A 27,910-nucleotide genomic window follows, 5' to 3' on the forward strand; every position below is an offset into this window, starting at 1 on the left:
GGCGGGGCGGCTGTCCCGCCTCCTCTCCTCTCTCCCTCCCTCCCCGGCTGAGCGGCCTCGGTGGGAAAAATGGCTCGGCGTAACGCGGTCAGGGCCCTCCGGGCGCTGCTCCTGCAGCCGTCCGCCCGGGCCGCGCCGCTCACCCCGCGGGGACCGGCCGCCTCCTACGGGTAAAAACCACAGCGACTTCCTTACCCCTTTTCTCTGCTCCTTCATGCCTCCCCTTCGCCCGGGGCTTGCGGAAGGTGACATTTGACAGGTCCGGGTGGGTGTCACCGCGCTGGGGCGGGGGGGTGAACAAGGCGTTTTAGCAGAGTGGGTGTGGATTTGGGGAGGTGGGGTGGGGGGTGGTGTGTGACAAGGCAGGGACTCCGGTAGTGCCCTGAGGTGCCGACTTCTGCGGTTAGGCAGGGAGGTTCCTCACGCTGGGGAGGGAAGAACTCTTCGCTGCTTTCCCTGTACTGCAAGGTCCTGTGCAAGCAAGGCTCCGCAGCCCCTTCTCGTCAGCGTCTGTCATCCTCCCCCCTGCGAGCCCCCTTTCCCCCTGCGAGCCCCCTTTCCCCCTGCAAGGCAGGACGTGCTGCTGACCGCCCTGCTTCTTTGCCACCTGCCGATAAGATGTTTCCTGGAGGTTGCCAAAGTTGCAAAGAGAATACGCATATGTAATCTATATAATACTGCTTATTCTGCAGATCCTATTAAGGAAAACAGACATAATACCATAATTTTTTTCCCCTGCACAGATAAAGACTCGGTTGTATTGTAGCACAGCTGGAACAGAAAGGTAGTTCCCAGATTAAGCTCACTCCTACGGAGCGTGAGGTGAAGTGTGGCCTCCAACAAGGCACGGTACAAGACCTGCCTACTTTGCACCTGTACTGTCTTGGTAAACATAGTCAGTATGTAACCAGTGCTTCTCAAAAAGCTATAAACCTTAACGCTACTAATTCAGTTACAAGATAGTGGGGTTTTGTTTTGTTTTAATGTGGTTTCTGCTTATGCCAACCAATGGAAAATGCAGTCTTTACGAAAACTTGACAGAAGTGAAGTCATCATGCTGACAAGCATACTGAAGTGATTTCAGACTCACAGAAAGTTGGTGTGGAGAAGACCAAATCTGTCTTAGGTGTAGCCAGTTCCGGTACAGTTTCTCAGCACATTAAAAAAAAACCCAACTCATTTGTTCTTAGCCCAGAAAGTATTTAAAATACTCTTTCTGTGAAACTCCTGGATTTCATTGGACTTTACACTGAGGCACAATCCAAGAATAGAAAAGCATCACAAACTCAGCAAAATTTCCAAGCCCCTGATGTTAATAGTTAATCCTGAAAGATGTAGAACTGTAGAAAAATACCTAGCATCTGAATCAGGAAAGCAGAATATATATCCCTTGTCTACAAGGCTACTTGTTGGTAATCTTTTGGTTACCAACCTCTTGGCTACTACACGTTGGTAACCTTTTTTAAAAAAAGGTAACAGGACCATGATTATTCAGTTTTGTTCACAACTGGAAATGTTTTTGGCAATTACTAATCAGAAGCAAAAAAAAAAATCACATATTGCTATAAAAATTAGTAAAATCAAGGTGTACATTTGCTGTGGTGAGAACTATGATGAAATAACCTGTTGAAATAAACGACAAACCAAACAATGGTATATAAAGAAAAAAATAACAAAATATTTTCTTTTATAAATAGAAAAAAGCAAGAATCAGATATTAAAAAAAGGGGATAAGAAGGCCACCTGAACACTGCGTTTGAAATTCAAGTTGTGAAGCATATAGCCACATCAGGTGTGATATATGGACTTAAAGGAGGTTTAACATTACAGTCCAACTCAGCACTTCAGTCACATTTGCCTAACAATTCAGCAAAACTCACTAAAGTTATAACAACACAGTGAGTTTCTTGGAACTGTATTTTTGCCACAGATCTGCACTTGTACTCCAGTTGTCAAGTTGCATCTTCACAGGTAGAAAGAGTCGCTCCTATTCTGCAAAGTCACCGCTTATATTTAGGCATGTGGCACAATTGGTTGTGTCATATCAACGAAGATTTTATTTAAATCCACCTGGCTTTGTGTTGGGCAGGGTCTGTAGTTTAGCTGCCACTTATATACTGGAAGCTGGAGCTCACTGGAGCTAGTGTTCATTTTTTTAATGAGAGTTTATGGGATTTTTTTACTCCACCATTTAAAACTCTGTACAGGTGGGACTATGCTTTTGTGCTGTAATTAGTTCAGAACTTATATGTTAAAAATGAAATTTTAGTAAGTTGCACAGTACATACCATGGAATAGAGATTATTACGTGTAAGACTGGAAAAGAGCATTTCTGTATGCGTGTGAGATTCATATTGGTTAAATTCATGGGGCAAGAATATTTAATCTAGGTAAACTGAGAAGTGTAGGGAATAAGGGTTAACCATTAGGCAACGAAATGGCAAAATTTTTATTATTTTATTTAAAGGTAGTAATATGAGTTAGGTTGGTGAAAAGATGTCTTGCAACCATTAGGGCACAAATTTGCTTGGGAGAACAGATGCAACAGTTTATACGGTTAAGAAGATACCTTCAATCTGTGCAACTTTTGCTTTCTCACTAGGCATCTGTGTCTAGACATGATATCTCAGGTTACCTGTTTGCATTTACACATATGTCTTGCTTTGTACTGAAGGTTAATATAGGGGTTGTAGGGCCAGGGCTGGGATGTTGCCTACTCTGTTGGTTTCTGTGGTACTTCTTTCATGGGAGGGTTTTTTCGTCATGTGGTATTTTCCAATTAAGGATTATCTCCTGCCGAGATTGTACTGACAGATATATTATGGTCACATTTTTCTTCTCCACCCTTATCTCAGTGCACAGTGGTTTTCATTGTAGACCCTCTGGTTCATGAGGAATCATAACAATAGATTGTGGTTTCTTTGGCAGATGGAGAGGCTCAGTTTAGTAATTGCAAGGTGAATACCAGACATTTCAAAAGTATGCTGTGACACAATGAGGTTTCTCTTCTCTAACATCTTTCTCTCAACATGTTTCTGTAGCCATGTAAAGCTGCTTTTATATTCCCCTTGTTGCACAGTCCAGACTTTTTTTTTTCCCCTCCCCTTTAACTTAAGTCATTTAATTACATTTGTGTAACCTTAGTACAAATGTTACACAGTGGTCACAACTGACTACTTCTGTGCTCCCAACAGGTTTTTTTTTAATTTAGTCTTCTGTGCACCCCTGAAAGGCGATTCATTTAAATCTCACTGCATTGTCGTTAATATCTAGAAAAAAGTAATTAATCTGTATTCCCTGAATGACCATGTAATATTGAGAATTAACTGCCTGAATGTTTTCCTATTTCTCTCACCTTCCCCCATCCCTAGTACTTCAATAACATCTGCCAAAATCCAAGTGAATGGAGTCCACCTGCATTATCAGCAGACAGGAGAAGGAAGCCATGCAGTTCTTCTGCTTCCCGGAATGCTAGGTCTGGAGGTTTTGTCTTATCTTTGTACAGCGATCACCTGTTTCACCATCTGGTCTCAAGCTAGAATGCACAAAACTATTTTGCAATATGTTCAACACCTGATTATGGAGCATTGTCATTAAAAAAATTGTGACACATACAACAGACAGGAAAAGGCAGAGTTCTTGCAATCAGTCAACAGGTTTTAAAGGTTTCATTTATCTCACCAGGCACATTTTATAAAATGTCTTGACTTGTGTCATAGTCACTTGCACTTTTGGATTTAACTGTGCAAAGGGGGCGTCCAGCACAGGTGACAAATAGCTACACAAGGTGCAAAATAACAGGGCGGGGAGTAAAAAAATCTGGTCAGCTGTATTTGTTACACAGACTGAATTATACATTTCTTTTTAGAAACTAAGTACATTACAATTGAATTAATAGACATAATGCAGCACTTGCAGTCATTATTATAATGAAAAAGGCAAAGATGAGACTTGCTTTTTGCTTAAAAATGTGTTTTTATGTTTTGGTTATTCAGGGCAACATCATTAAGATTCTCAGTGGCTTTTTGAGATGGACAACAGGTTCTGCTAACAAAGTGCTATCTGTCCATCAAGACCACTGCTTTTGATAACAATCTTCTAAAATTAACACAGGCTTTTGTTTTTGGTTTGTTTTTTTTTTTTTCAAATTCTTGCAGTTCTAAAAAACCAATCAGAGTTGTTAGATATTCATGGCAGGCTGTCAGTAGGACCATTACTGTGCTCAGAGTTGGGCTTATGCTTAACTGAGTTGCTGCATCAAGATGATAGAATGTCAAGAACTGAAGAGCAGGAAGTTTGTTCTTCTTGGCAGCAACATTTTCAAGTCTTCATGAAGTGGTTCGTTCTTTCAAAGAATTCTCAAGGGGAAGGTGGAAAAAAGTTAATGCCAGGGGTGCTTTAGCAGTCATATGTTTCAACCTATTCGTTCTAAACAGCCTTTTACATGAGTAATCCTGTTGCGATGCTAACTCTTTTAAATAGAAATAATGTATTTCTTCAGTTGTGAGTAATACTAATATTATTATTAGGGGTACATTGTTATTGTTCAGTTAGCATTATTACAAACAGTTACTATCTTTATTAAATTTATGGTTTAATACTTTTTGGCAATTTGTGAGGGCGAGCTTTACATTCTGACTGTCACATACTTCTTCCCTTTGTACCAATACTAAGTTTTCAATATTATTGTGTACTACTTAGAGTATTTACAGTCTAACAGCTGTTGTGGCAGCAAGATAAGTGCATTTAAGTCAATAGAATTCATTAGTCTCTATTAGTAAACTACATGAAAACAAAAGTGATACTTCTCTTTCTAACTAGAAAACCAAGAAAACACAGCATTCAGATATGCTCTCAGCAGTGTGTATTTTTTAAGTTGAAAAAATACAGTATAACAAGCACATGCATAATAGTGCAGAGGTTCATACAAAGACTATGTAAATGCGTGATTAATATTAATCATCTTGCATTGATATTTTTCAGACAACATTATATTTTGCTTCTGACTCTAGCTATTAATTGGTGGTGTGAGAGATCATACCAGGCTGTAGTCAGCTCATCATAGCATGCTATGTACAGCCTCTTTTATCATTTAGACCAGTTGATGGTATAGTAGGAGGTATCTGGGGACATTTCTCCAAGTAAACAAAATAAAATCTTAAGTGCCCTTAAACAGCCTTTTTAATATAATGATGGATAGCCAATTTGATATCTGATTTACATCACTTGAATATAATATGTTAGATCTGAACTGGTTTTGATTAAGTAGTATGTGATACTGTTACCATATGACCATAATGCAAATAAGTAAATTGCAGTCTTACCTTCATGCTGGTGTTTGTAGATAGCTTCGCACAATAGACTGGAGTACTTAATTTTTTTAATCCTTTGAAGGTCTGAGCCATCAATAAAATAAGCTGTTCTGCATCAGAAAAAATTGCTGTATGTGACTTATTTTGGTAATGTACATACTAGGGAAAAATAAAGAAATCAAAAGTTACAGTTTTGTGCTTTTGTGTCACCACTGTCTACTGAGGCAACAGATCAGCTTTAAGCACCAATATTTTCATAGAAGTGTTTTATAGAATAAGAACAACTGTCTTGCACAGCACTTTTCACCTACAAATTTGTAGCTAGAGTCAGTATATTCCTCCCCTTTCAGTTGCACCTGTGCTGTCCAGGTAAACAGCAGTGACCATGCTAGTGCTTTAAATCTGTTAAAAGATAAATCCCTACCCGGGTAACTGAGTTTAAGATTCTGTATTAAAACATCTGGGCAGAGCACAGTTTTTTATAAGCTTATGTACCTACCAGAAATGGTTTGGTCTGAGCATACTGCAGATAGTTCTAAAGATATTTGTTGTGGTACATCCTGTTGGGGCATTGCAATGGTTAGTTACAATTAGAGATAGGGTGTATTTCTGTTGATGGATAAGCTCTTTTTTAGACTTCAGATTCAAGTTTCCCCAGTTCCATTTAGAATATGTATACTATGTATGTATTATACAGTGGTTACTTTAATTGAAAAATAATGATGTTTCAGGGAGTGGTCAAACTGATTTTGGACCACAGCTTAAGTTTATGAACAAGCAACTTTTCACAATTGTTGCTTGGGATCCTCGGGGATATGGACAGTCCATTCCTCCATCTCGAGACTTTCCTCCAGATTTCTTTGAGAGGGATGCAAAAGATGCTGTGGATCTTATGCAGGTAAATCTATTCTGAGATTTTATTACTTTATGTATTTTTTTAATGCTGTTTTCCTTAAATTCTGAGAAGGAGGAAGAGTACTGCTAAGCAGGTTGTTTCCAGCCGACAGCAAGTTATGCAAAAGAGCATACAAATGAAGGCTTAAAACTGGGCAGATGCACGCTGTTCTGGAAAATATTTTCCTCTTCCATCTTTTCTGCAATATACATAGAGGTTCAGCAGTGGGAATTAATTATAGAGCAATATGTTTTTATTCCAAGACCCTGCCCTAAGAGGTTTGCAGCCAAGAACCATGTACGTTTAGGTAAAGTGTATGTTAAAATCAAGGTCTATGCTAAGTGGTTTAACTGAAAGAATTACAGTAGTGAAAGGCTCTTAGAAAATTTCCTGGCTAACAGAATGTTGGCACTTTGCCTCGAGCAGCCCATTTCAAGAAACATTTGATTCTAAAAATTAACTTGACACTTTGCATTTTACAGCATGTTACTGGAATAATTTTTGTGGGAAATCAAAGGGTTCCTGTGATCATACCAGGTCTTACTAACTAATACAGCTTTTGTGATTACAAAGAATATGACCTAAAGCTATTATTACTACTTCATCTGCAGATTTTTTTGTTTCAAATCTGGTTTTCTGTGTTCCTCTTATTCTGTCCTGTAAGCGCTAACACTATTTTCTGGTTTAGTTTTTAACTAGTATTTTGGCTTTGTTACATTAAGCTATACAGTCTCTTTGGCCATGTTAAGAAGTTGGCAGAGCATTAAAATTCCAAAAATATGAGACAAGATTCAGACAGTCAATCCAACTGTATTTCTGTAATAAGCAGTAACCTTGCAGAAGCCCATCTGAAAATGGAAAGGCAGCCTTCCTGGAGCATTCTGTGTAGCAAAATAGAACAAGTCTGACAGCAGAATCAGGATTAAGACACAATTCTGCCCTGTAGCCATAGAAGCAATCCCCTTTCACTATGAATCACCAATTTCTTCTGCTACACTAACGAAGAAAATAAAGATGCTGCCATGGACAGGTGACAAACTTTCAGTCTGTGTGGTTGTAACCCCCTTTCCTGCCTCCATCCGAATTCTAATAAGTGCAAAATAGAAAACAGTGCTGTCCCCACAGAGAACGTAACCATGTAGTCTCCTGTCAAACAGGGCAGCAGCCTACCAAGCTCTAAAGCTGCCAAAACAAACGAGATGTAGCATCCTGGTTTTTTGAAGATGTTTATTGGCACAAGCATATAATAAATTATTAAATTCTTCCCAAGCATGGTAACTTGCTTCTATTTTAGCATAACATATAAAGGTTAGCATAATCCCAAAGAATCATCCCAACTAGGGTTTCCGGTATAGGATTTCCAGTATAAAACAAAGTTATAACTCCTGTGGAGGGCCTTATAATGCACATGGTTTGCCTGCATTCAGCCGGGAAACCCATGCATCTAGGTAGGCCTTCAGAACCTGTATTCTAGGCTCCCTCAGATTCTGGTGTCTCCGCTGGAGCTGTGAGTGCTGCAAGGTTTTTCTCAAATAACAAAAGCTGAAATTCTGCAAGGTGTTTAGCACCTTGATGCAGATGACACTGCTCTGTATCACCGTATGTGTTCTGCAAAGGAGTTTGCTTGAAATAAAAGGAGTATAAAAGGAGTATAATCCAAGGAAGTCCACGTTGCTGCGCTCCATCCCAATGCCTCACATTAGCAAAAGCCAATACCATTAAAACAATCATGGAAATAATTAGTGTTGATATTTAAGAGGTTCTTCCTCTTCAGAGCTACTGCCCTAGTGAAAGGATGGGCTTGGGCTTCTCCAAGTTTTCGTGGATCAGCTGTAACCCTGACTTGTGGTGTACTCCCTGTGGCGCAATAAAAGCGGAGGGTACAGGCTACTGTTGCATTGCAGCTCACAGTTGTAAGTCACTTCTGTCACAGCATACATGATCATTTGCATTTCACAAAGGCCTGGATGGAGGGGATTTCAAAAGAGATTTTGTTCACTATGGGGTAAGGCCAACACAAAATCACCCACAGAATTGAGGACATGCAACCAACTGTCAGGTTATTGCCACTTTAGGTAGAGGCCTGTACTGTACGTAGTTCAAGATTAAAGCAAGCACACGTGCATATCATATCCAACACATCTGTTACAGCATGTTGTTTTTTGGAAGGCTGCAAAGAATAAATTCAATTCCTCCTGCTGCAAAGGCGTCCTGAGACAAGCCAAAGAATGCATCAGGATAATGGCTAGTAAACAAGAGAAATACTGGAGGCAAAGAGATCTCAGCTGAGGCATTGTCAAATAACCTGGCATGAAGAATAAACGTTTTAATCAGCTCTTCCACCCATCGGCCAACGTTAGGATCCAGAATTTGCTAGTGGCAGTAGGAGAAGAGAAGCAGCAACAGCAAAACTTTAAGCTTTACAAGCAATGCTGCCAACTCCTGAAACTTGCCAAGACACCAGTAACCCTTCAGCAGCACAGTACTGAAAGTTGGTCACAGATAAACACACATTCGTCAGGCCAGGGCCAGCTTCTGATCAGCTGCTAAAATTCAAGGTTGTCTGTTCTTGCTGTCAGCTCTTACTTCACATGTCCTTTTCTTTCCCCTACCTTATTTCTTTTCTGTTGAGTAATAATAGCTTAGCAGAGTGAAATCTAGTACTAAGCAACACTACAGTGAGCCTAATGCCAAGGAAGAAGTCTAAACCAGAAGAGCCTGATAGTGATAGAAGTTTGCTAGGTATCAAGTTTACTGATAAAGTTGTGCCTCACTTTACAAGCAGACTAGGAACTGCTTTTTCTCCCTCTGTAGTTGTTTCTCTCATTGCCTGAACTGTTGCTTTCTTCTGTCCAAAGAAAGCAGGCCTGGACTTCCAACAACAAAACACAAAGCACCAAAACAACTCATTCAACTAACTTGCTCTTTTTCCTCCAAAAGTACAATATCTTCCTTAATCACATCTAAAAGGCTATAACTTGGGGAGCAAATAAAAAAACCCCACCACAACCAAATCAAAAAACAAAACCACTTGACATCTTTATATTTGTTTGCAAAAGCACTCACAAACTGAGGCTTCTATACATGGAGCAGCAAATACTGCAGTCCCTGTACGACCTTCAGGTGCATTTGCTCTGAGTGCCTTTACCTTTCCCACCCTTTGCCCACTAAACATCACACACACAAAATCCTCTCCTCTGCCCCTGCTGGTACCCACCACCACAGATTGTGGTATATGAGGAAACAAGAGTTTCAGGTTCTAGTGGAAAGCATTGTACAAGTCAGAATGAATTAAGGTCTTGGTTTCATATTTTTTGCTGAGCCTTCCTTTCGGAAAAGGAGGAATTTCATTATTAATGTTTTGAATTGCAATTCACTATGAAGTAACTTTTAAAATGTGTACTTAAAAGCTTCAGAAAATGTGAGTTAGGCACTAAAATTTGAAGAGACTGTAAGCATTTTTGGGTTGTTACAAAACAGATTATTTTTTTTTTTAGATCAGCTGACATCAGTAAATTAGATCACTGCATTCCATTTTGCAAGTCTTAAACTTTTATTTTTCTTAAATTCATCTTGGTCTTGGATTACCTATGATCCCACACTGCGATAGTCTCTGCCAACTTTATACCAAGAGAATCCACAGATTCTTGATACCATCAGGCTCTCTGAAAAGGTCTTTACTCACCATTGTAAATAAACATTTCTTAATTACAAGAGGGCCTTTTTAAATGCAGTAAGAATCTAATATGGCTGCTGCCTGTTTCATTAAGTAATTGTAGAATATTGGAAGGGCAGGTGTAATTTCTTGTTTTGTAACTATTTGACCTTTTTTTTAAGTATTTCTACATATAGCAGAAAAATTATATTTTCTAATAATGAAAGCTAACTAGTTCAACTATGAAGTGTTGTGTCTAAATCTGTACAGTTAGTTTTCAAGACATATTTGATATTTACTTGTTAAACCAGCTGATTATTTGCATGTAACTTTCTTGTACAAATCAAGGCATTGAAATTTAAGAAGTTCTCTTTGCTGGGGTGGAGTGACGGTGGAATTACAGCACTCATTGCAGCTGCAAAGTATCCAACTCTTATCCACAAATTGGTTGTCTGGGGAGCAAATGCCAGTGTTACTCAAGAGGATGTGAGAATCTATAATGGTATGTACAGACTGAAGATTGTATCCTAAAATAATTATTTTAATTTCTTCTTAACCTAAGAATCTTAGTCATGTAACAGCTAAGTAGAGACAGAGTTGAGGACACAATAAACCTAAAGGAGCATCACACAAAAGTCACAAAGTTGCTAAGTATAGGGGTAGGTTAAAGTCATAGGGAGAAACTCCCTAACAATTACTCCAGGGGTAGTATAATAGATTTTTTACACAAGTCCTTACCAGCTTACGCTGCTGAAAACCATAGGTTATAATAGCTCATCAGTAGTTTTCAGAAGGTCAAATTTTTGTGTCTGTAACAAAATCCTAAAAATAAATTCCAAATAATACTATTAACCCCAGGCTTGATTTCTTGTCTCTCATCTTGCACAGCCTTTAAACAAGGTCCACAGAAAACTACTGGGCTAGCACATAACAGCTTTTGCCTCTAGGGCCTATATAATACATAAACAGTAAGAAAACAAGCTCATAACTTACCATCTGAGTTCAGGAAGCAAATGAATCATTCAAGTCAGTGTCCCAGGATACATTTCAAATTTGCCTTCCTTTTGAAGTTAATTATTGTGGTTACAAAACCTTTGCAAAGTAAAGGAACGTGGGATTTCTCATCCTTATTCCTCTCATGAAGTAGAATCTGATCATTTCTCACTCTAAAGGAAAATAGCAAAAACTGCTAGTGAACTCAGAAAGGAACCATATTTCCTTTTGAAAGTAGCAATTAAAGGATTTAACCATGCAGGCTCTCAACAAATGTAACCCCGTATAGTTTCATTTCAGTGATTGGAGTTTGATTTATGCCACCTGTGAAATCTGACTGTCTGGCTTCAGCTAAATTACAAGTGTATGTATTGCACATGTGAACTTACCTCACCCATACTAAAGCACTTTCATTAGTACTAGTAGTGGTATATTTTTAGTTCAGTAAGCAAAATGCTTTTCAGCTCTTTAAAAGTGCTGCTTTATTTCTTTACATGCTTTTATATTTATGAAGTTTTTATTATGTAATTGTGAATTGCACATCAGTATCAGCTAACAAGCTAAAATGTCAAAAAAAGAAAAAAAAAGTCGTACTTTATACGGAGTGTCTACAGCAATGCTGACTTTTGACCTCTTTCTGGACTGGTGCTTTCAACATCTCCCTCTGGGTGTCAGAGCTCAGACTACAGCAGTGCAAGCCTTCTACAACTGGCCCATCAGTGCATCTCAGCTGCAATGGAAGGTTTGGTAGGAGGGAAAGGTGTCTATTTGGTATCTATGTTCTTTCAACATTGGCTCCGCCCCCCCCCCCCCCCCCCTTCTTAAGTTAAGGTCAGCTGCAAGGATAAAGTGGTAGATTCTATAAGGGAAACAGCTGTTCAGTAACAGCTAGCCTGGGGTGAGCAAACTCTTTTCCAATCAGCTGTTGTTATAAGCACTTTCGGTCACTACTGCCTTGCTCATTTGGCTGGACAGGTTCTGTCTGTTAATTAACACCTCACTCCTTTTTTCTGTTAGTTCCTATTTGAAACCAATTAAAAGCTTTTCTAATGGCATATATTGCTGTTTAATGATTTGGTGCTTTTAAGGTCTCTTTCAGGTTCTCTGCTATGTCAGCATTGTTTTGGGCTTTACTGATACAAGGCTGTACAGCTGAAATATAGTTTAGCAGAAGTCACCCTTGTGGGTATCTGCTTTGTGAGCAGTACTGAAAATTTGAGGGGGAAAAATAGGTAAACCTGGTAAATAAATAACTGCAATGTCAGATTATTTGTACAGCTTTAGCCAGTCTGCCATGAGTCATGGGGCTCTACTAAGTAGAGTTGCTTGTTTTTCTGAAGACTATGGCAAATGTACCATGATGTCAGCCTGCTGGAATGCCTTAGTAAGAGCTTCCTTCCTCTGAATGCTGGTAGGAGCCATGGAAGAACTTCCATCCATGAGCCAAAGAAAAAGGCTGAAGGATATAAAAAAGAATTGCCAGCTCTAGCACGCTGTTATAAAACAGTTGCATTTTATAAACAAGGTACCTCCTTGAGCTCCTCTTCTGCGAACCCTCCAAAAAGGAACATCAGAAGTTTTAGGACTGGATTCTTTGGTTATTATTTTTCTTCTGTTGTTCCTTGTGACCATAATAACGAGATGGTCTTCTACAACTCAGAAAGACTCCAGCAGCAGATCATAAAACTACCTTTTTAAATATCCTTTCAATGCTATGAATTATTTAAAAATATTCAGTGCATTTTCAAGTTTGAAATACATATCTGCGGTCTGGTTTGAAAACTTCCTCGTATTAGGTGTTGACAGTACTGAGTTATAGTTTGTTGCTGGAAAGGACTTAACATATTTCAATATTATTTTGTGTAGGTATCCGAGATGTTTCAAAATGGAGTGAAAAGGTCAAGAAACCACTGGAAGAGATGTATGGACATAAGTACTTTGCAAAAACCTGTGAGGCTTGGGTAGATGGAATATCTTACTTTGCTGAAAAATCAGATGGTAAGGCTTTTACAATGTTAAACTGAAGCAATTATAGTAGCAGACGGTTCTGGATTAAAAAAAAATAATCTAACAGTACTCCTAGCAGCCAGTAAAGGAAGGACTCTGCATATGGCATTAAAAGCTGGGCCTGACTCACACTCATGAATAAAGCAATTACTTTGTAGACGCTTTGCAGAACCAGCAAGGTACAGGAGGAAAACACATTTATGGGAAGCATTAGCTGATGAGTCCGTCCTCTTGTTCCACCATGAAACTACATTATTAAATCATTGCTTTTGTGCAGGCTGGCCAGAATAGATTCTGCTCAAGCCTTTTTCTCTTCTCTGTGTCGAAGGACTACCTCTTGGTGACATTGTTAAGATATCCCAAATGTGAGGTGTGCTCATTCTAGTTTCCGTGAAGAGGAGCTGAAGCACTATTTCAAAACAAGTAGCATATGATGAGTTAAAAAAGAAGGAAGTTCAGATTTTGAGAACTCGGCGTTAACAAAACACATTTGAAAAACAGTACTGACATCGCTTAGGTGTTTAAAATCCAAAAAGAATAGTTAAACTAGACGATGTAATAATTATTAAATGTTTATCTCTGAAGATTTCTGCCATTACCCTACATAGACTTTTGCAACCAAGGATCCAATGAATAATAACCTGCAGTTCTGTTTTAATTCAAAGGAAAATTGTTTTTAATTTTCCTAAAGCAGAAATACATAGTACATAAAACAGGAGTCTGTAATTCTCTTACCTACGTTTTCCTGTAGCCCTCATAATGAAAGAGAGGAGGTGACATACACTAACAGGCAGCATGTACTACAAGGAAAATATTCCTTCATTTTGTATTTTTTCCATAAAGTTTTGCACAGGATCAGCAACACTGTACTAGAATTTCTTCCAGTAGAGAGCTGTAATAAATTATGATCTAATTTTATTTTACCCTTTCTAGAATGCATCTCCTTAAAGCTAATTTAAGTCCAAAGCCCAGACTGGTGAAACTCTGGCTGTGCCATCCTTCTACTGCATGCACATGCCTCTAACACTATGAGATGGAGTGACTGTAGAAAAAGAAACCACCTAGAGACATGTAACAAGGAGCTGAATTACCTAGATTCTGTAACTGGGTCAGATATTGGGGGAGGCCTAACGTTTGCTAAAAAAGATGAGCGACTATCGACTGCAGTTTTTTCCAGGAGTAGCTCAGGGAGGGCAACTTCGAACACAATCAGTCCTCCTTTGAATGAAACGCACTGCACAAAAATTTATTAATGGCAAATACAAGAAAAGCGGTTAACAAAACCCATCAGAGTTAATAAAGGAGAGTGAAACCTCTGTTAGTCAAAAACAACTCAAGCTCTTTTAAAGAAATAAGATTATTTGCCCTAAATGTGACAGATTTTACTGTGAAAAGCTATAAGAAATTAATTTTTAGAAGATGTCAACACCTAATGAAACTGAATAAGCTGCACAATGCTGCAAAATTCAAGATTCTTCTTGCTGTTCTGTGTTATTGGAGAAAGTATAATCTAGTGGTTATAGTATGAAACAGTCATAGGACCTGGAAACTAGGAAATAATAGTTTGCCAACTATGTCCTTAGGTAAATAAATTTACTTGTTACTTGTTCTGAAAAACAGTCAACGTTTGTGCAGGTGCTTGAGGTCCATGTTGTAGATGAAAATATTTAATTGGTATAACTGCAAACTAACCCTATATAAAAAAAAACCAAACAATTGGAAAAACCTTGTGAAACAGGGTATGGCTTTAGAGCCATACTGTACGGCTGTTGGTAGCTGCACGGAGACAACTACAAATAGGATGAAGTTAGCTCAAAGCTAAATGGAACATAAACCTCATCGAGTATGTTTTGCCAACAGAATCTCTTGCAAGAGCATGGGAAGTTAGGCAGAGAGTTTGGAACCTGGGTTACTAAAGGATGAGGAAAAAGGAAAGGGGGAAAAAAATAGAAGTCTTTAAGGGAAAGCATTAAAATTACTTCTAGTGAGATTAAAGACTAGCAAGCATAAAACTATTCTTGAGGCCCTATAAGATGAATGGGCAGGAAGAATAACCTTTGAGTAGTTCTAGTACCAGTTGATTTAAATGGTTATTCATTGCAGACAGCAAAGGGTCGAGAAAGTGGAGTTTGACCTAAGTTAACTTGTTGATAAAAGTAGCAACGCATGTTACAAGATGTAGCATAAACGTGAAGGACATAAGACTATAAGGCCTAAAAGAACAAAGCCAGGAAAGAGATGCATGTGTTTGCTTGGAACAGTCAGAGAGCCTGGGGCAAACGTGGGACAGAAGTACTTCGTTTGCTCTATCTGTTTGTGCTAGAATCCATTAATGAAGCAAATTTCAGTGAAGTAACATTCTGGAGAAAGAAATGTTAATTAAAGTCCTGATTACATTGCCCTGAAGATTAGTGGTACACTATCCACAGGGAGAGGCAATAGCTAGAACCCAGTGGAGTTTACAGTCCTTTACAGAAGCAGTTTCAGTCTTTCATACTATTTTAAAATGAAGTGTGACCTTAATTTATTTTATCCCTAGGTAATATCTGCCAACAGTTGCTGCCAGATATTAAATGTCCCACATTTATAATTCATGGTGAGAAAGACCCTTTGGTTCCACAAGCTCACGCAGAATACATTCATAAGCACATCAAAGGCTCTCGGTAAGTTATATGATGGAGTATTTATAAACCATTGTTGAAGAAATGAAGCAGTTCAAACCTACGGCGTGAAAAAAAAAAGTATTTGGATAAGTTGCCCCTGCCACAGAGCTATTCTAAACTTTCCTAGCAAGCTACAATGCAAACAGTGTAGCTGGACCTTCCTTGCAATATAAAAAGTACAATATATTCACAAGCTCCTTCCTGAAATCCTCCAAGAAAAACCAAGTAAGGTCCTTTTCCTCTTTCTACATTGTATACAGAACCACTCCCTAACATCTATCAAAACAAGAAAATTTCTTCTCAGTTCCTCTGTTACGGCCATTGCCTTCCTTTTGCTGGGACAGAAATGAGGTCTCTCACATTCAGTAGATCAGTGAATTCATATGCTACGAATGGAGGCAGATTCCCAGTTCTTAGAAAGAAGCACAAGATAACAATGTTTGTTCTGCCTTGCTGATATCAACAGCCGCCTCAAAGATTTTTTTTTCAGCTGTCCCATGGATTTTCAGTGTTTTTAAAAAAATCAGAATGAGAAAAAAAAGGTGCAACTATGCTCAGAGACATTACTTTATAAAGAAAAATCTCAGGACACCATCTGCTTCATCTGAAAACTCCAGAAATGCCTCCTATAAAAAGCTGGGATTTCACCAGCTGAATTTTCTTCATACTTTTGCACACAAATCAGAAAGTTCTATTACTGCTTAATAACAGACTGCGATGATTAACACTGGAGGAAAGAATTAGGAGAACAAAACCCATTTTTGTGAATGCAGAGTGTAGGGAACTATTTCATTGGTGTCACCTCTGTAAAAAATTGAGTGATATGTTTATCTCAAAGTCAGCCCCACTGTTCATGGAAATGCATTACGCACAGGAAAGACAAGACATGACAATCACATGCAGGTGCTTTATTCCATGTCTGCTAGCTAGTTACTCCCACATGCCCTGCTCAGAACACCTATCATCCTTTTAGGTTTCATAGAGCTCTGAAATGCTCTAGATGCTAAGGCAAGACATCACAAAAACTAGACAAGGATCCAACAGCTTCTTTTTGGAAGACAAGCCAAGTAGGAAACAGTGTTATAAGTTAGTATCCAAGAAAATGTGAAGTGGTTCATTGCACACATTCAAGCTGAAGCACTCCCCCATATGTGTATTTATCAGAAAAGAAATCAGACTGATGGCGTTCTCAGAAATTAATACTTTGGTACATGATCACCTCCTTCCCTTGTTGCACTGGAGATGACATGTTCCATCATGCAGCAGAAGGAAAACCTTAAATTTAGCATGTTTTCAGTAACACATGCTTCTGTCAACTTTTCTTGCCTTGATTTTTATCCAGTAGTAAAGCAGAAAAAGCTTTTGCTGATTTTAGCGCAGATATGTTGCTTGTTACTCTCATGGTAAAAGTGTGCGCCACCATTCTGTATTTCCATGGTGTGGCTAGAGTTTGGTAGCATTACAGTGGCTTAACAGCAGTAGCTAATAGCATATGCAGCACTGTAGGTTTGTGCACCTGTGCACTGCTTGGTCTTTGAAGAAACAGACTTAATGAAACTCAGAAGTACTAGTAGAGCTGGGCATGTTCACATGTTATTACTCTTTCCCTCCCCCCAAGACAAAACAGTACTTGTCACCACCAGAAGATAGCTCACCCTTGCTGTAGCACAGCTTAGATGACATGAAGGCAACATAGCAAAGTATCAGTCAAGACAGCTTTAGCTCTGTTGAAACTGCTTCATGTGGTAAGATAATTTAAAGAATTTCCCACACCCATATAACGAAGTGTCAGTATGTACCTGCTGTATAAAGTTTTTCCCAGAGAAAAAGCAAAGCCAGGTAGCTTTTTAGGCCCGTCACACTCATATCAGTATTACAGAGATTTAACTTTTTTCACAGCTACTACTTCTAAGTTTGTTATAGCTCATGAAGTCCTGACTTCCCTTTTTACTTAAATGTATGAAGGAACAGTGTCAGTTTGGGACTGTCTTTTTGCAGAAAGATTAGACAAAGTTCAAACTCTTAAGTTTGGGTAGTGACAAGAAATCTACATTTCTGTAGTGATCTCTTCAATGTGCTCACTGCCCAGCACTGCCACTGTTCTCTGGAAGAGGCAAAAAAGCTCAGATAACTCACATATCTTTCAAAGATGCATCCAGCTCACATAAGTTTTGGAATGTTATCTTCTATGCAGACCACCAAAAAGGTTCCTAGAAACTAGGACCAGGACACAAAAATTTGTTTTAAGCTTAGTTTATCCTCCCAGAGTGGGGCACGTACCATGCTTGTTGCTCCAACTGTTGCTGTGGTTCACATTCTGAACAACATACAGAGGGATAGTACTTAAAACAAGAGTTACTACAGTTCTGTAGCTGGGTAACCAAGAGCAAGGAAAAGGCAACAAATATTTTAATTACCTATACTTACAGAATATAAAGTATATTCAGTGTTTGGGGGTTTTTTTTCCTCTTTTAAGGTTGCTTCTGATGCCAGAAGGAAAGCATAATCTACACCTGCGTTTTGCAGAGGACTTCAACAGACAAGTGGAAGATTTCCTACACTGACTTAAACTATAAAACAAGTTGAAGACATTTGTCCTTGCCTTATTCAGACATTTTAGTTGGCTTTCCATTTTCAAGGTGCAGGTAGGTGTGATTCCCGTAAAAAAAACCCAACATATTTGCATGAGAAGCATACATTCTGAGAATACGTAAGCCTCAGTGGATCAGAGCACACCACTGTGCCGCAAGATTTCTGATATGTCTTTACAATTACTTGTTGCCCTACAGGCCAAATAGTTATTCTGTGTCAAATAGAGGTGTTAAGAAAGACAGAAAACATGATCTAGAATACATGCCTTTATGTGCTCTTACTATTAACGGACAAAAACATTGTCATAACTGGGATTCAGACTGTTACATTGAGAAATCTGTAAAAGTTACAAGTGCCAAGAGAATAACTGGGTACACAGTTTCTAGAGAACATGCTTCACCACCACTATCAGAAGTCATTCGGTACACATGCCTGCTTTACAGAGTTCCTTTGATACCATGGGACTTTATGCCTCATCCTCCTCTCCTTCCTCTTCAAATTCCCCCTGCTCATCAGCAGTGGCATCCTGGTATTGCTGGTATTCAGAGACCAGGTCGTTCATGTTGCTCTCAGCCTCCGTGAACTCCATTTCATCCATGCCCTCGCCGGTGTACCAGTGCAAGAACGCCTTGCGCCGGAACATGGCCGTGAACTGCTCCGAGATCCTCTTGAAGAGCTCCTGAATAGCCGTGCTGTTGCCAATGAAGGTGGCGGACATCTTGAGGCCGCGCGGGGGGATGTCGCAGACGGCCGTCTTCACGTTGTTGGGGATCCACTCCACAAAGTAGCTGCTGTTCTTGTTCTGCACGTTGAGCATCTGCTCGTCCACCTCCTTCATGGACATGCGGCCCCGGAAGATGGCGGCCACCGTCAGGTAGCGACCGTGGCGGGGGTCGCAGGCGGCCATCATGTTCTTGGAGTCAAACATCTGCTGCGTCAGCTCGGGCACCGTCAGGGCTCGGTACTGCTGGCTGCCGCGGCTGGTGAGAGGGGCGAAGCCCGGCATGAAGAAGTGCAGCCGGGGGAAAGGCACCATGTTGACCGCCAGCTTGCGCAGGTCGGCGTTCAGCTGGCCGGGGAAGCGAAGGCAGGTGGTCACGCCGCTCATGGTGGCCGACACCAGGTGGTTGAGGTCTCCGTACGTGGGAGTGGTCAGCTTCAGGGTGCGGAAGCAAATGTCATACAGGGCCTCGTTGTCAATGCAGTAGGTCTCGTCCGTGTTCTCCACCAGCTGGTGCACAGAGAGGGTGGCGTTGTAGGGCTCCACCACCGTGTCCGACACCTTGGGGGAGGGCATGACGCTGAAGGTGTTCATGATGCGGTCGGGGTACTCCTCCCGGATCTTGCTGATGAGCAGGGTGCCCATCCCAGAGCCCGTGCCGCCGCCCAACGAGTGGGTCAACTGGAAGCCCTGGAGGCAGTCACAGCTCTCCGACTCCTTCCTCACCACATCCAGGACCGAGTCCACCAGCTCCGCACCTTCCGTGTAGTGCCCCTTGGCCCAGTTGTTGCCAGCCCCGCTCTGACCTACAGGGCAGACCAGAAGTAAGGTGCCACGTTACTGCCCCAGGGAGGAATGGAGATGATCCCGCTTCTCCTGCCCCACAGGCTTCACCCCTCACTTCCATCCCCACTGCCCTGTTGGGATGTCCAGTGACCCCAGGTCACTCACTCTGAGCCTTTCCTGCACCCACAACTCCTGCTTTGGGACACCTCCAGCCCACGCTCACTCACCAAAGACAAAGTTGTCAGGCCGGAAGATCTGGCCAAAGGGGCCGGAGCGCACAGAGTCCATCGTGCCGGGCTCCAGGTCCACCAGGATGGCGCGGGGGACATACTTGTTACCTGCGGGAGGAACCAGAACCAGCGTTACAGCCTGGCAGCCAGTGCCGCAGGAGCCCTGCTGCACTCCCTTCCGCCTCCCCGCATTTCACTGGAGAGAGAGACTGTCTCCATCAAGACTATGTTATCAGAGCCATTCTGAGAACAAAGCTCTCCTAGAGGCATCACTGGCAGATTAAAGCTCTTGTTCAGGGATTTTTCCAGCCTCAATGAGCTGGCATGTCTTCCCCATTTATTTAAAGACATCTGAGGAAGCAGACACACTTACCAGCAGCTTCATTGTAGTAGACATTGATCCTCTCCAGCTGCAGGTCGCTGTCCCCATGGTAGCTGCCAGTGGGATCGATGCCGTGCTCATCACTGATGACCTCCCAGAACTAGAAGAAATTTTTGGAAAAGGGCAATTATTAACCACAGCTGGCCAGTGCCAATCACACTCACCAGCACTGACTCTGCATGCCATGGCCCTGACCACTCCCTTGCATGGCAGAGCAGCTGCCTGGGAGGAAGGCGGGTCAGCACAGAAGGGCTTGTCTGGCCACAGCAGCTGAATTAGCAGAGGGGAGGCAGGCAGCTGAAGCACCAAAACTCAAATTAATGATTTTACAGCTTGTATCCAAAGGATGACAGTCCCCAGGTATCTCAATTTGGTTGTCTCCCATTGTCTAGCAGCAGCTTAAGACCCTCTAGCCTCCTCAAGAAGATGGCAGCCCCTCCAGCGCCCTCGGGGGTTGGGGGCTAGCCCTGGCGCTGAAACACCTCTCGTTCCCCCCCTCGGGAGCCGTGGCTGCGGTACCGGGGCGCATCCCAGCCAGCGCCCAGCCCCGCGGCAGCTCAGACCGCCGGACACGGGGCAGGGAGGAGTAGGGGGGCTGTCTCGGCAGCGGGAGCCGCCGTGCCTTAGCAAGCCCCGCGCCACTTTTCATTTCGGGAGGGGGCTGCGTGCTACCCACGGGGTGCGACCCTGGTGCCCCGCAACGTGGGGCGCCCCCCGTACCTTGGCGCCGATCTGGTTGCCGCACTGCCCGGCCTGGATGTGCACGATCTCACGCATGGTGCCGATCTCCGCCGCTGCCCCGCTGCTGCTGCTGCTGCTGCTGCTGCTGCTGCTGCTGCTGCTGCTGCTGCTGCTGCTGCTGCTGCTGCTGCTGCTGCTGCTGCTGCCGCCGCCGCCGCCGCCGCCGCCGCCGCCTCTCCCTCCCGCTCCCGCACTCGCCGCTGCGGCGGCCGCGCCCGGAGCCGCCCCTTAAATCGGGCGCCGCGCCCCGCCCTGCCAGTGACGTCATGCGGGAACGGCGCGGAGCCAATGGGCGGGCGGGGGCGGGGCGGGGCTGCGGCATTGTCTCCCGCAGCGGGGGGCGGGGCGGGGCGGGGCGCGTACCCCGTTGTGGGTCTGGGGGCGGGTGCGACCCGGGTGCGGGTGCGACCCGGAGAGGGGGTCCGTCCCCAGGCAGAACGCGGCTGTCTTGGGGCGCCGGAGGAGCCCCGCCTGCAGCCGGCGAGGGACAGGCCAGGATCAGACACGGCGTGGCGCGTCTTGGGCTGAAAAAGTAAAAAAAAAATGAAAACCACCAAACAAAACCCCCCTAACCCCTCTTTGCACACCTGTTGGAGCTCGTCCCCTTACTTTCTCTGTCTCTGCTGTGCCGCAGCAGCAAAGCATGCACTGCTATGTTTTATTAGCACCCTCAAGCCTGTATTTCTAGCTCAGGCCTGCTTAATCATGTTTTGGTATGTTTTAAGCACAAGAACCATCCTTCCATAGCTCAGGTACCTGGAACGAGGCAGGACTGGGTGGTGACAATAGAGCCCACAGCCACCTTCAAGCAGCTCAACCCTCCTTTAGATAGCGCTGCCCAACCTCTATATGTGGGGCTCTAATTTCAGAGCACGGAGGGCTGGCATGAAATTTTATGCTGCTAAAGAATGGCTTTTTCTGGGAGTGGTCTGGGAGCAACAGCAGTTTGAACACCCGTAGGAATGGGATATCTTTTTTCCTATAAGTGAAGTTATGTTCTGTCTTACCAGACACCTGCCATACACCTCATTTTGGAAGGTTTTGGATCCTCCATCTGGCATCTCTCCTTGTTCCCTCATAGAAATAAACTGAGCTAAGTACATGGCGGATGAGGGAGGAGGGACAGTTCAAGAGCAACAATGAGAATATATTTGAACCAACTGAGACACACGCCTGTATCTGCGCTGCTGCCGAGGAGAATATCAAAAATAAATTTCAGCAGGGTCTGGTAATAAATTGTGCAGAAAATATTGAACTTGACTCTAAAATGTTAATCGATTCATGGCTGTAAATTTTTCAGTAGTGAAAGTATCTTTGCCATGCAGAAGGCCAACCTGGCAAGGACAGGTTTACACTAGGACCAGGGAATGGATGTGACAACCCCCAATCAAATGAGGAAGCGGTGGAGCGGGTTAGCAAAGAGGATGCAAAACAATGTACAGCAGAGCCGTAGGGGGTCGACCTCAAGCACAATATGGAAGCGCCACGGGGACGGCATGCAGGACAAGCTCTCGTGCTTTTCCTGGGGAATCAGCAGGCTTGGGTGCCTCTCTGAAGTGCCATACACTAACAGATGCAGCAGGGGCATTAAACATGAAGAGTTAGAGATCTGGGTGCAGTTGCCGGGCTATGGTCTCACTGGGATCACAGAGACATGGTGGGGTAAGGCACATGACTGGAGTGCTGTGACAGAGGGATGCAGGCCCTTTAGGCTGGGAAGGCGAGGAACGGGAGTTGCCTTTTGTGTGAGAGAGCAGCAGAACTGCACAAGCTGTGCCTGGGGGTGTAAGATGAGCCAGCTGAGATCTAAAGGGTCAGGATCAATGGGCAAACCAATGTGCGCTATGTTGTGGTGGGTGTCTGTGAAACACCTCCTGTTCCGGAAGAGAAGTAGATACGGTCTTCAGACAAGTGGAAGAAGTCTCACATTCACAGGCCCTAGGCCTCAAGGGGGACTTCAAGCTCCCCAATATCTGCTGTAGGGACAGCACGGCAGGACACAAACAATCCAGGAGTTTTGTGGAGTGCATTGTTGATAACTTCCTGACACAGATGATCAAGGAGTCCAAACGGGAGACGCTCTGCTGGACCTGATACTTAAAAGCAAGGAAGAAGTGGTCAGGGTTGTGAAGGCTCAGGGCACTCCTGGCTGCAGTGACTGTGAGATGGTGGAGTTCAAGATCCTAATAGAAGGGAACAAGGCAAATTGCAGGATCACAATTCTCTGGTCTTCAGGAGGAGCAGACTTTAGCCTCTCCAGGTATCTGTCTGGAAGAATCGTATGGGAGATGGTCCTGGAGAGAAGAGTAGTCAAGGAGAGCTGATTGGCTTCCAGGGGTCATCTCCTCCAGCCTCAAGAACAGTCAATACCAATAAGCAGGAAATCAAGCAAAGGTAACAGGAGGCCTGTATGGATGAACAAGGAGCTCCTGACTAAACACATGTATAACAAGGAAGCATTCCGGAGGTGGAAATAGAATCAGGTGATCCAGGAGCAACTTAGGGTCACTGTCCTACTGTGCAGGGTTAGGAAAGGTAGTGAGAAGAACTTTTGCAGAGCCATCTGTAGCAAAAGGAAGTCTAGGGAAAAATATGGACCCACCGCTGAATAAGGCAGGGGGCATATTCAGTGACAAAAAGACATGGAAAAAGCTGAGGTACTCTGTGTCGTCTTTGCCCATTTTTCACTGATAAGATTTGCTCTTAGGAATCACAAGCTTTTGAGACCTGTTGGGAAGTCTGGAGCAATGAAGTCTTGCTCTTGGTAGAGGAAGATCAGTTTGGGGAACATTTAAACAAATTGAACATACAAAAGTCCATGGGTCTTGATGAGATGCACCCCTGAGTGCTGAGGGAGCTGGCAGATACCATTGTGAGGGTGCTCTTGATAATCTTTGAAAGGTCAAGCCAATCTCAGAGGTTCTCAAGGACTGGAAAAAAAAGTGTGTGTCACTGCTAACTATAAGAAGGAGGATCCAAGGAACTACAGGCCAGCAAGCTTCACCTCAATTCCTAGAAAGATGATGGAATTAATTCTTCTGAAAATAATTTCCAAACGTATTGAGGTCAAGAAGGTGACTGGGAGTAGTCACCGTGGATTTATGAAGGGGCAATCATGCCTGACCAACTTGGTAGCCTCCTAGTACAAAGTGGCTGGCGTGGTAGATGAGGGAAGAGCAGTTAACATTGTTTATTTTGTGGAGGTGTTTGAACTGTTTCCTGTAACATAACCATAGGCAAACTGATGAGGTATGGCCTAGATAAATGGATGGTGAGATGGAGTGAAAACTGGCTGAACTGCCAGGCTGAAGGTCTTGAGATCAGCAACACAAAGTGCAGAAGCCAGCTACTGGTGTTGTACACCAGTGATTGATCCCGGGGCCAACACTGTTTGACATCTTCATTAATGACTTATATGTTAAGAGAGTGCACCCTCAGGAAGTTTGCTGATGACACGAAACTGTGAGGAGTGGCTGATAGGCCAGAGGGTCATGCTGCCATCCAGAGGGACCTCAACAGGCTGGAGAGATTGACTGGCAGCAACATCACACAGTTCAACAAGGGGAAATGCAAACTCCTGTGCCTGGGGATGAAGAACTCCAGGCACTAGTCCAGGCTGGGGGCCACGCAGATGGAAAACAGCTTGGTAGAAAAGGACCTGGGGGTCCTGGTGGACACAAAGTTAACATAAGTCAGCAATATGCCCTTGCAGCAAGGGTGTCCAACAGCATCCTGGGCTGTATTAGGAAGAGCATTGCCAGTAGGTCAAGGAAGGGTATCAGTTGTGGTGAGACACATCTAGAGTTTTGCATCCAGTTCTGGGCTCCCCAGTACGAGAGAGATGGACATACTGGAGAGAATCCAGTGGAGGGCCATGAAGGTGGTTAAGGAACTGGAGCATCTGTCACATGAGAAGAGGATGAGAGCTGGTACTAGTTGTCCTGGAAAAGGCTCAGGGGAATTTTATCAGCATATATAAATACTTGATGGGGAAGATGAAGCCAGGCTCTTCTCAGTGGTGCCCAGTGACAGGAGGAGAGGCAATGGGCACAAGGCAAAATACAAGAAATTCCATGTAAACATAAGGAAACATTCTTTGCTCTGGCACAGGTTGCCCAGAGAGGTTGTGGACTCTCCATTCTTGAAGATATTCAAAACACAAGTGGACGGACACAACCCTGATCAACCTGCTCAAGCTGACCCTCCCAGGCTGAGTAAAGGACTGGACTAGATGATCTCCAGAGATTCCATCCAACCTTAACAATTCTGTGATTCTGTGTAAAGGAGAGAAAGGAGCAGGAGGCTGTGTGTGATCAGCAACACCAGGTTGACTGTTTATGGATGTCAGTGCCACACTGTAACATTCAATTGCACTTACACCATCTAAAAACCCAGCAGATTTTTGCAAAGGTGAGGTAATAATTAATATGGTAAATCATTAGCACTATCAAGAAGAAAAGTAACTGCAGCCAGAACGGACAGGGTTGTTTACATATTACTCAGGTGAGCTGTGCTTAACACAATATAAATCGATGCATAATGTCACCAGTTTCACTCAATTTTTTCATCCACAGCAGGAAATACTAAAGAAGTACCATATCTTTGCCTGCCTTTTGGCTGCTGTGACCTTGGAAAAATACTTCGGCCATATTTTCAAAAGTGGCTCCCAGTTTGTTCCAATGAATTGACTTGCTTATGCACTGTGGCTCTTTTTCTCCCCTTATGCAGAAACCTCAGCTGCTGGGAAATGTCATGAGCAAGGACTGGTTTAAGCTTTGCAACACATGGAACTGCGTGTGGCATTATTACGCATGGCTTTTGCAATCACAAAATATCCAAAATTGTGCTGGCACCAAGATCTTTTCATCACCTTCTCTAGAATTTTGTGTTCTTTAAATCCTGGCTGTTGTCAGTATTTTCCTTTGATGTATTTTTGCAATACATAATCACAGGCAGTCTTTGTTACTGCTCATGCAACTCGTGCATATATACATTTCTACTTGCTACAGCCATAACCCGCCCTTTTGGGTTGCTGTAGGCAGTTACATCTTCTCACTACCGCTGGAACTGCAACACAACTGTATCTCTGTGGGATCCACGCAGGCACTGAAGAGGGTTTTGAGTGCCAAAGTATTCCTGGCAATCTAGAAAGGAGCAGCTTGAAGCATGCTCACTCCCCTCCTGAAGGCACCTGAACCGTCCTTGCCATGCCTTCTTCCCACAGGCATAGAGTGGCTTCTTGGGGCTTTATTGTTATTCTGTTAAAGATTTTGAGCTTCTGTATGGAATCTGTCTAATTCTTAGATGCTATCGTACTGGTCTCTCTGCAGAGACCAGGGTTTTTTGGGGGTATTGCTCCAGGTTTTAAACAGAATACCTGAAGGGAGGTACATGTTTATGCATCTAATAAGTGCCCTCATCTACAGCAATGCTGAGCATCCATGAACATGCAGTGAAGCAAATTAAATGTCAGTTACTTGAATGTCAATTTGGAATCCTACATTTTGGCAAACACCTTAACAAATATTAGCCATCAATGCTATTTAAATCGATATGGGAGTTCCCTATTGTATTTTTTAATATAGCTCCATAAATTCTAAATGGTCAGACTTACAAGTGAAAGTCAAAGATCTCCCATTCATACAAAGGCAGCAGCTGTGCCCAGGAGCACCCCTGTGCCCCTCAGCAGCCCAAAATCTGCCAGCAGCACCGCAGCCTGCACCCGGCCTGCATCAAACGCCACCTTCCCCGTTTCCAAGGCAACAGCGGAGCCCAGGAGGTGGATGCACAAGGGAGGCAACAGGGATCCCACAACATTTTCATGTCCGTCTGTAATTTCCCATTGTTCTAAAAAGAATCACAAATGTACGAATGTAAATGCTGCTCAAGTGTACAAAATGTCTGATAATGGCTTTATTCTCACTTATTTGTGATGGGCGACATCATGTACTGTTCAGGCATGTGTATCAGAGGCTACATGACTTTTCGAGTCTTTCTGTTGGTACGCAAATGAGCAGGCTCTGTTCATTAGCTTATTGTTATTTCCACCTGATGAAGACTGTCTGAGTTCACCTTTGGAATCTGATGCTTAATCACTTGCCATCTGCATTAAGATAGAAGACTATTTCTGCCAGCAAGAGGGTGGAATAATCGTGAAGGTATTTTTAATTCTAGTAATAAAATACCAAAAAGGAGAATCTATTTTTATTTCAAAATTACAACCCACTGAGGTACTAGAAGCAATTAAATACTACAACGCTGAGCATGCTTTTATGAATGAGCAAAAGCAGTTTCATTGTAGTCTTCTGTACTTGTGTTTATTGTACCTGTTTATGTGTTTGGCCAAGAACAAAAGAGGAAGGAGGATAAACATGTGAGAAAACATCACGTTATGGTGCAATTTAGGGCACTGTCAATTCTAAAATGACCCACACTCCTTTTGAGGGAAAGACTGTTTCCTCATAAACCTAATAATTCTTCCATGCCTTATGGTTTCTGTTGTGAACTTAGATTATAACCTCTGAGAGTCAGGAATTCCTGTGATTGTGGTTATACAGGACCCAGCAAACAGAACCCCACTCGTCTGGCTTCCAAAGCTACCATAATAAACATGATCACATGGCATCATCAGGCAGCGATTTACTGAGAAGAAAGGCAAAACAATGCAGCCTCTCATTATTTCCGCTTGGCACACCAGATGTGATGGGTAGCAGCCAGATGGCTCCTGCCCCCTTCCAGGCTGCATCTACCTTTTAAGATCACTCAGTAGATGAACTACATCTTCTGTCTCTACAAACTGGGTCCTCCAGTCAAGAGATGACTAAGAGTCCAGCATCAATATAAATGAAATGCTGATATCACATTTTCCACGGTAGCGTATTTCCCCGCACGTCATCAAGAACAAGGCACAGATAGCAGCTTTGATCTGCTAGT

General features: G+C 42.8%; 2 protein-coding genes across 4 annotated transcripts; one reads left to right on the forward strand and one right to left on the reverse strand.

The window, feature by feature from the left end:
- Positions 1 to 27,561, forward strand: BPHL (biphenyl hydrolase like). 3 transcript variants are annotated; one of them, XR_010371577.1, is made up of 8 exons: positions 1 to 170; positions 3,372 to 3,475; positions 6,044 to 6,210; positions 10,211 to 10,364; positions 12,722 to 12,853; positions 15,402 to 15,525; positions 18,002 to 18,170; positions 25,706 to 27,561. XR_010371577.1 is itself a non-coding variant. In XM_064443516.1 (7 exons), the coding sequence occupies exons 1-7, from the start codon at positions 70 to 72 to the stop codon at positions 18,087 to 18,089; spliced, it is 870 nt and encodes a 289-aa protein (XP_064299586.1). In that variant the 5' UTR covers positions 2 to 69; the 3' UTR covers positions 18,090 to 18,375. The 3 variants fall into 3 exon arrangements, 1 of the variants encoding a protein (XP_064299586.1); XR_010371578.1 differs by lacking the exon at positions 25,706 to 27,561 and adding an exon at positions 21,988 to 22,232; XM_064443516.1 differs by lacking the exon at positions 25,706 to 27,561 and having other exon boundaries at positions 2 to 170; positions 18,002 to 18,375.
- On the reverse strand, positions 18,371 to 21,091 carry LOC104047755 (tubulin beta-1 chain). The gene is made up of 4 exons (XM_064443515.1): positions 20,957 to 21,091; positions 20,228 to 20,336; positions 19,852 to 19,962; positions 18,371 to 19,644 (listed from the first exon to the last, which is right to left on the reverse strand). Exons 1-4 carry the CDS (start codon positions 21,011 to 21,013, stop codon positions 18,584 to 18,586), a joined length of 1,338 nt encoding a protein of 445 aa, XP_064299585.1. The 5' UTR covers positions 21,014 to 21,091; the 3' UTR covers positions 18,371 to 18,583.
- Positions 27,562 to 27,910: the final 349 nt, after the last annotated feature.

This window comes from Phalacrocorax carbo, chromosome 2 (genome assembly GCF_963921805.1).
Source record: "Phalacrocorax carbo chromosome 2, bPhaCar2.1, whole genome shotgun sequence".
Classification (NCBI taxonomy): domain Eukaryota; kingdom Metazoa; phylum Chordata; class Aves; order Suliformes; family Phalacrocoracidae; genus Phalacrocorax; species Phalacrocorax carbo.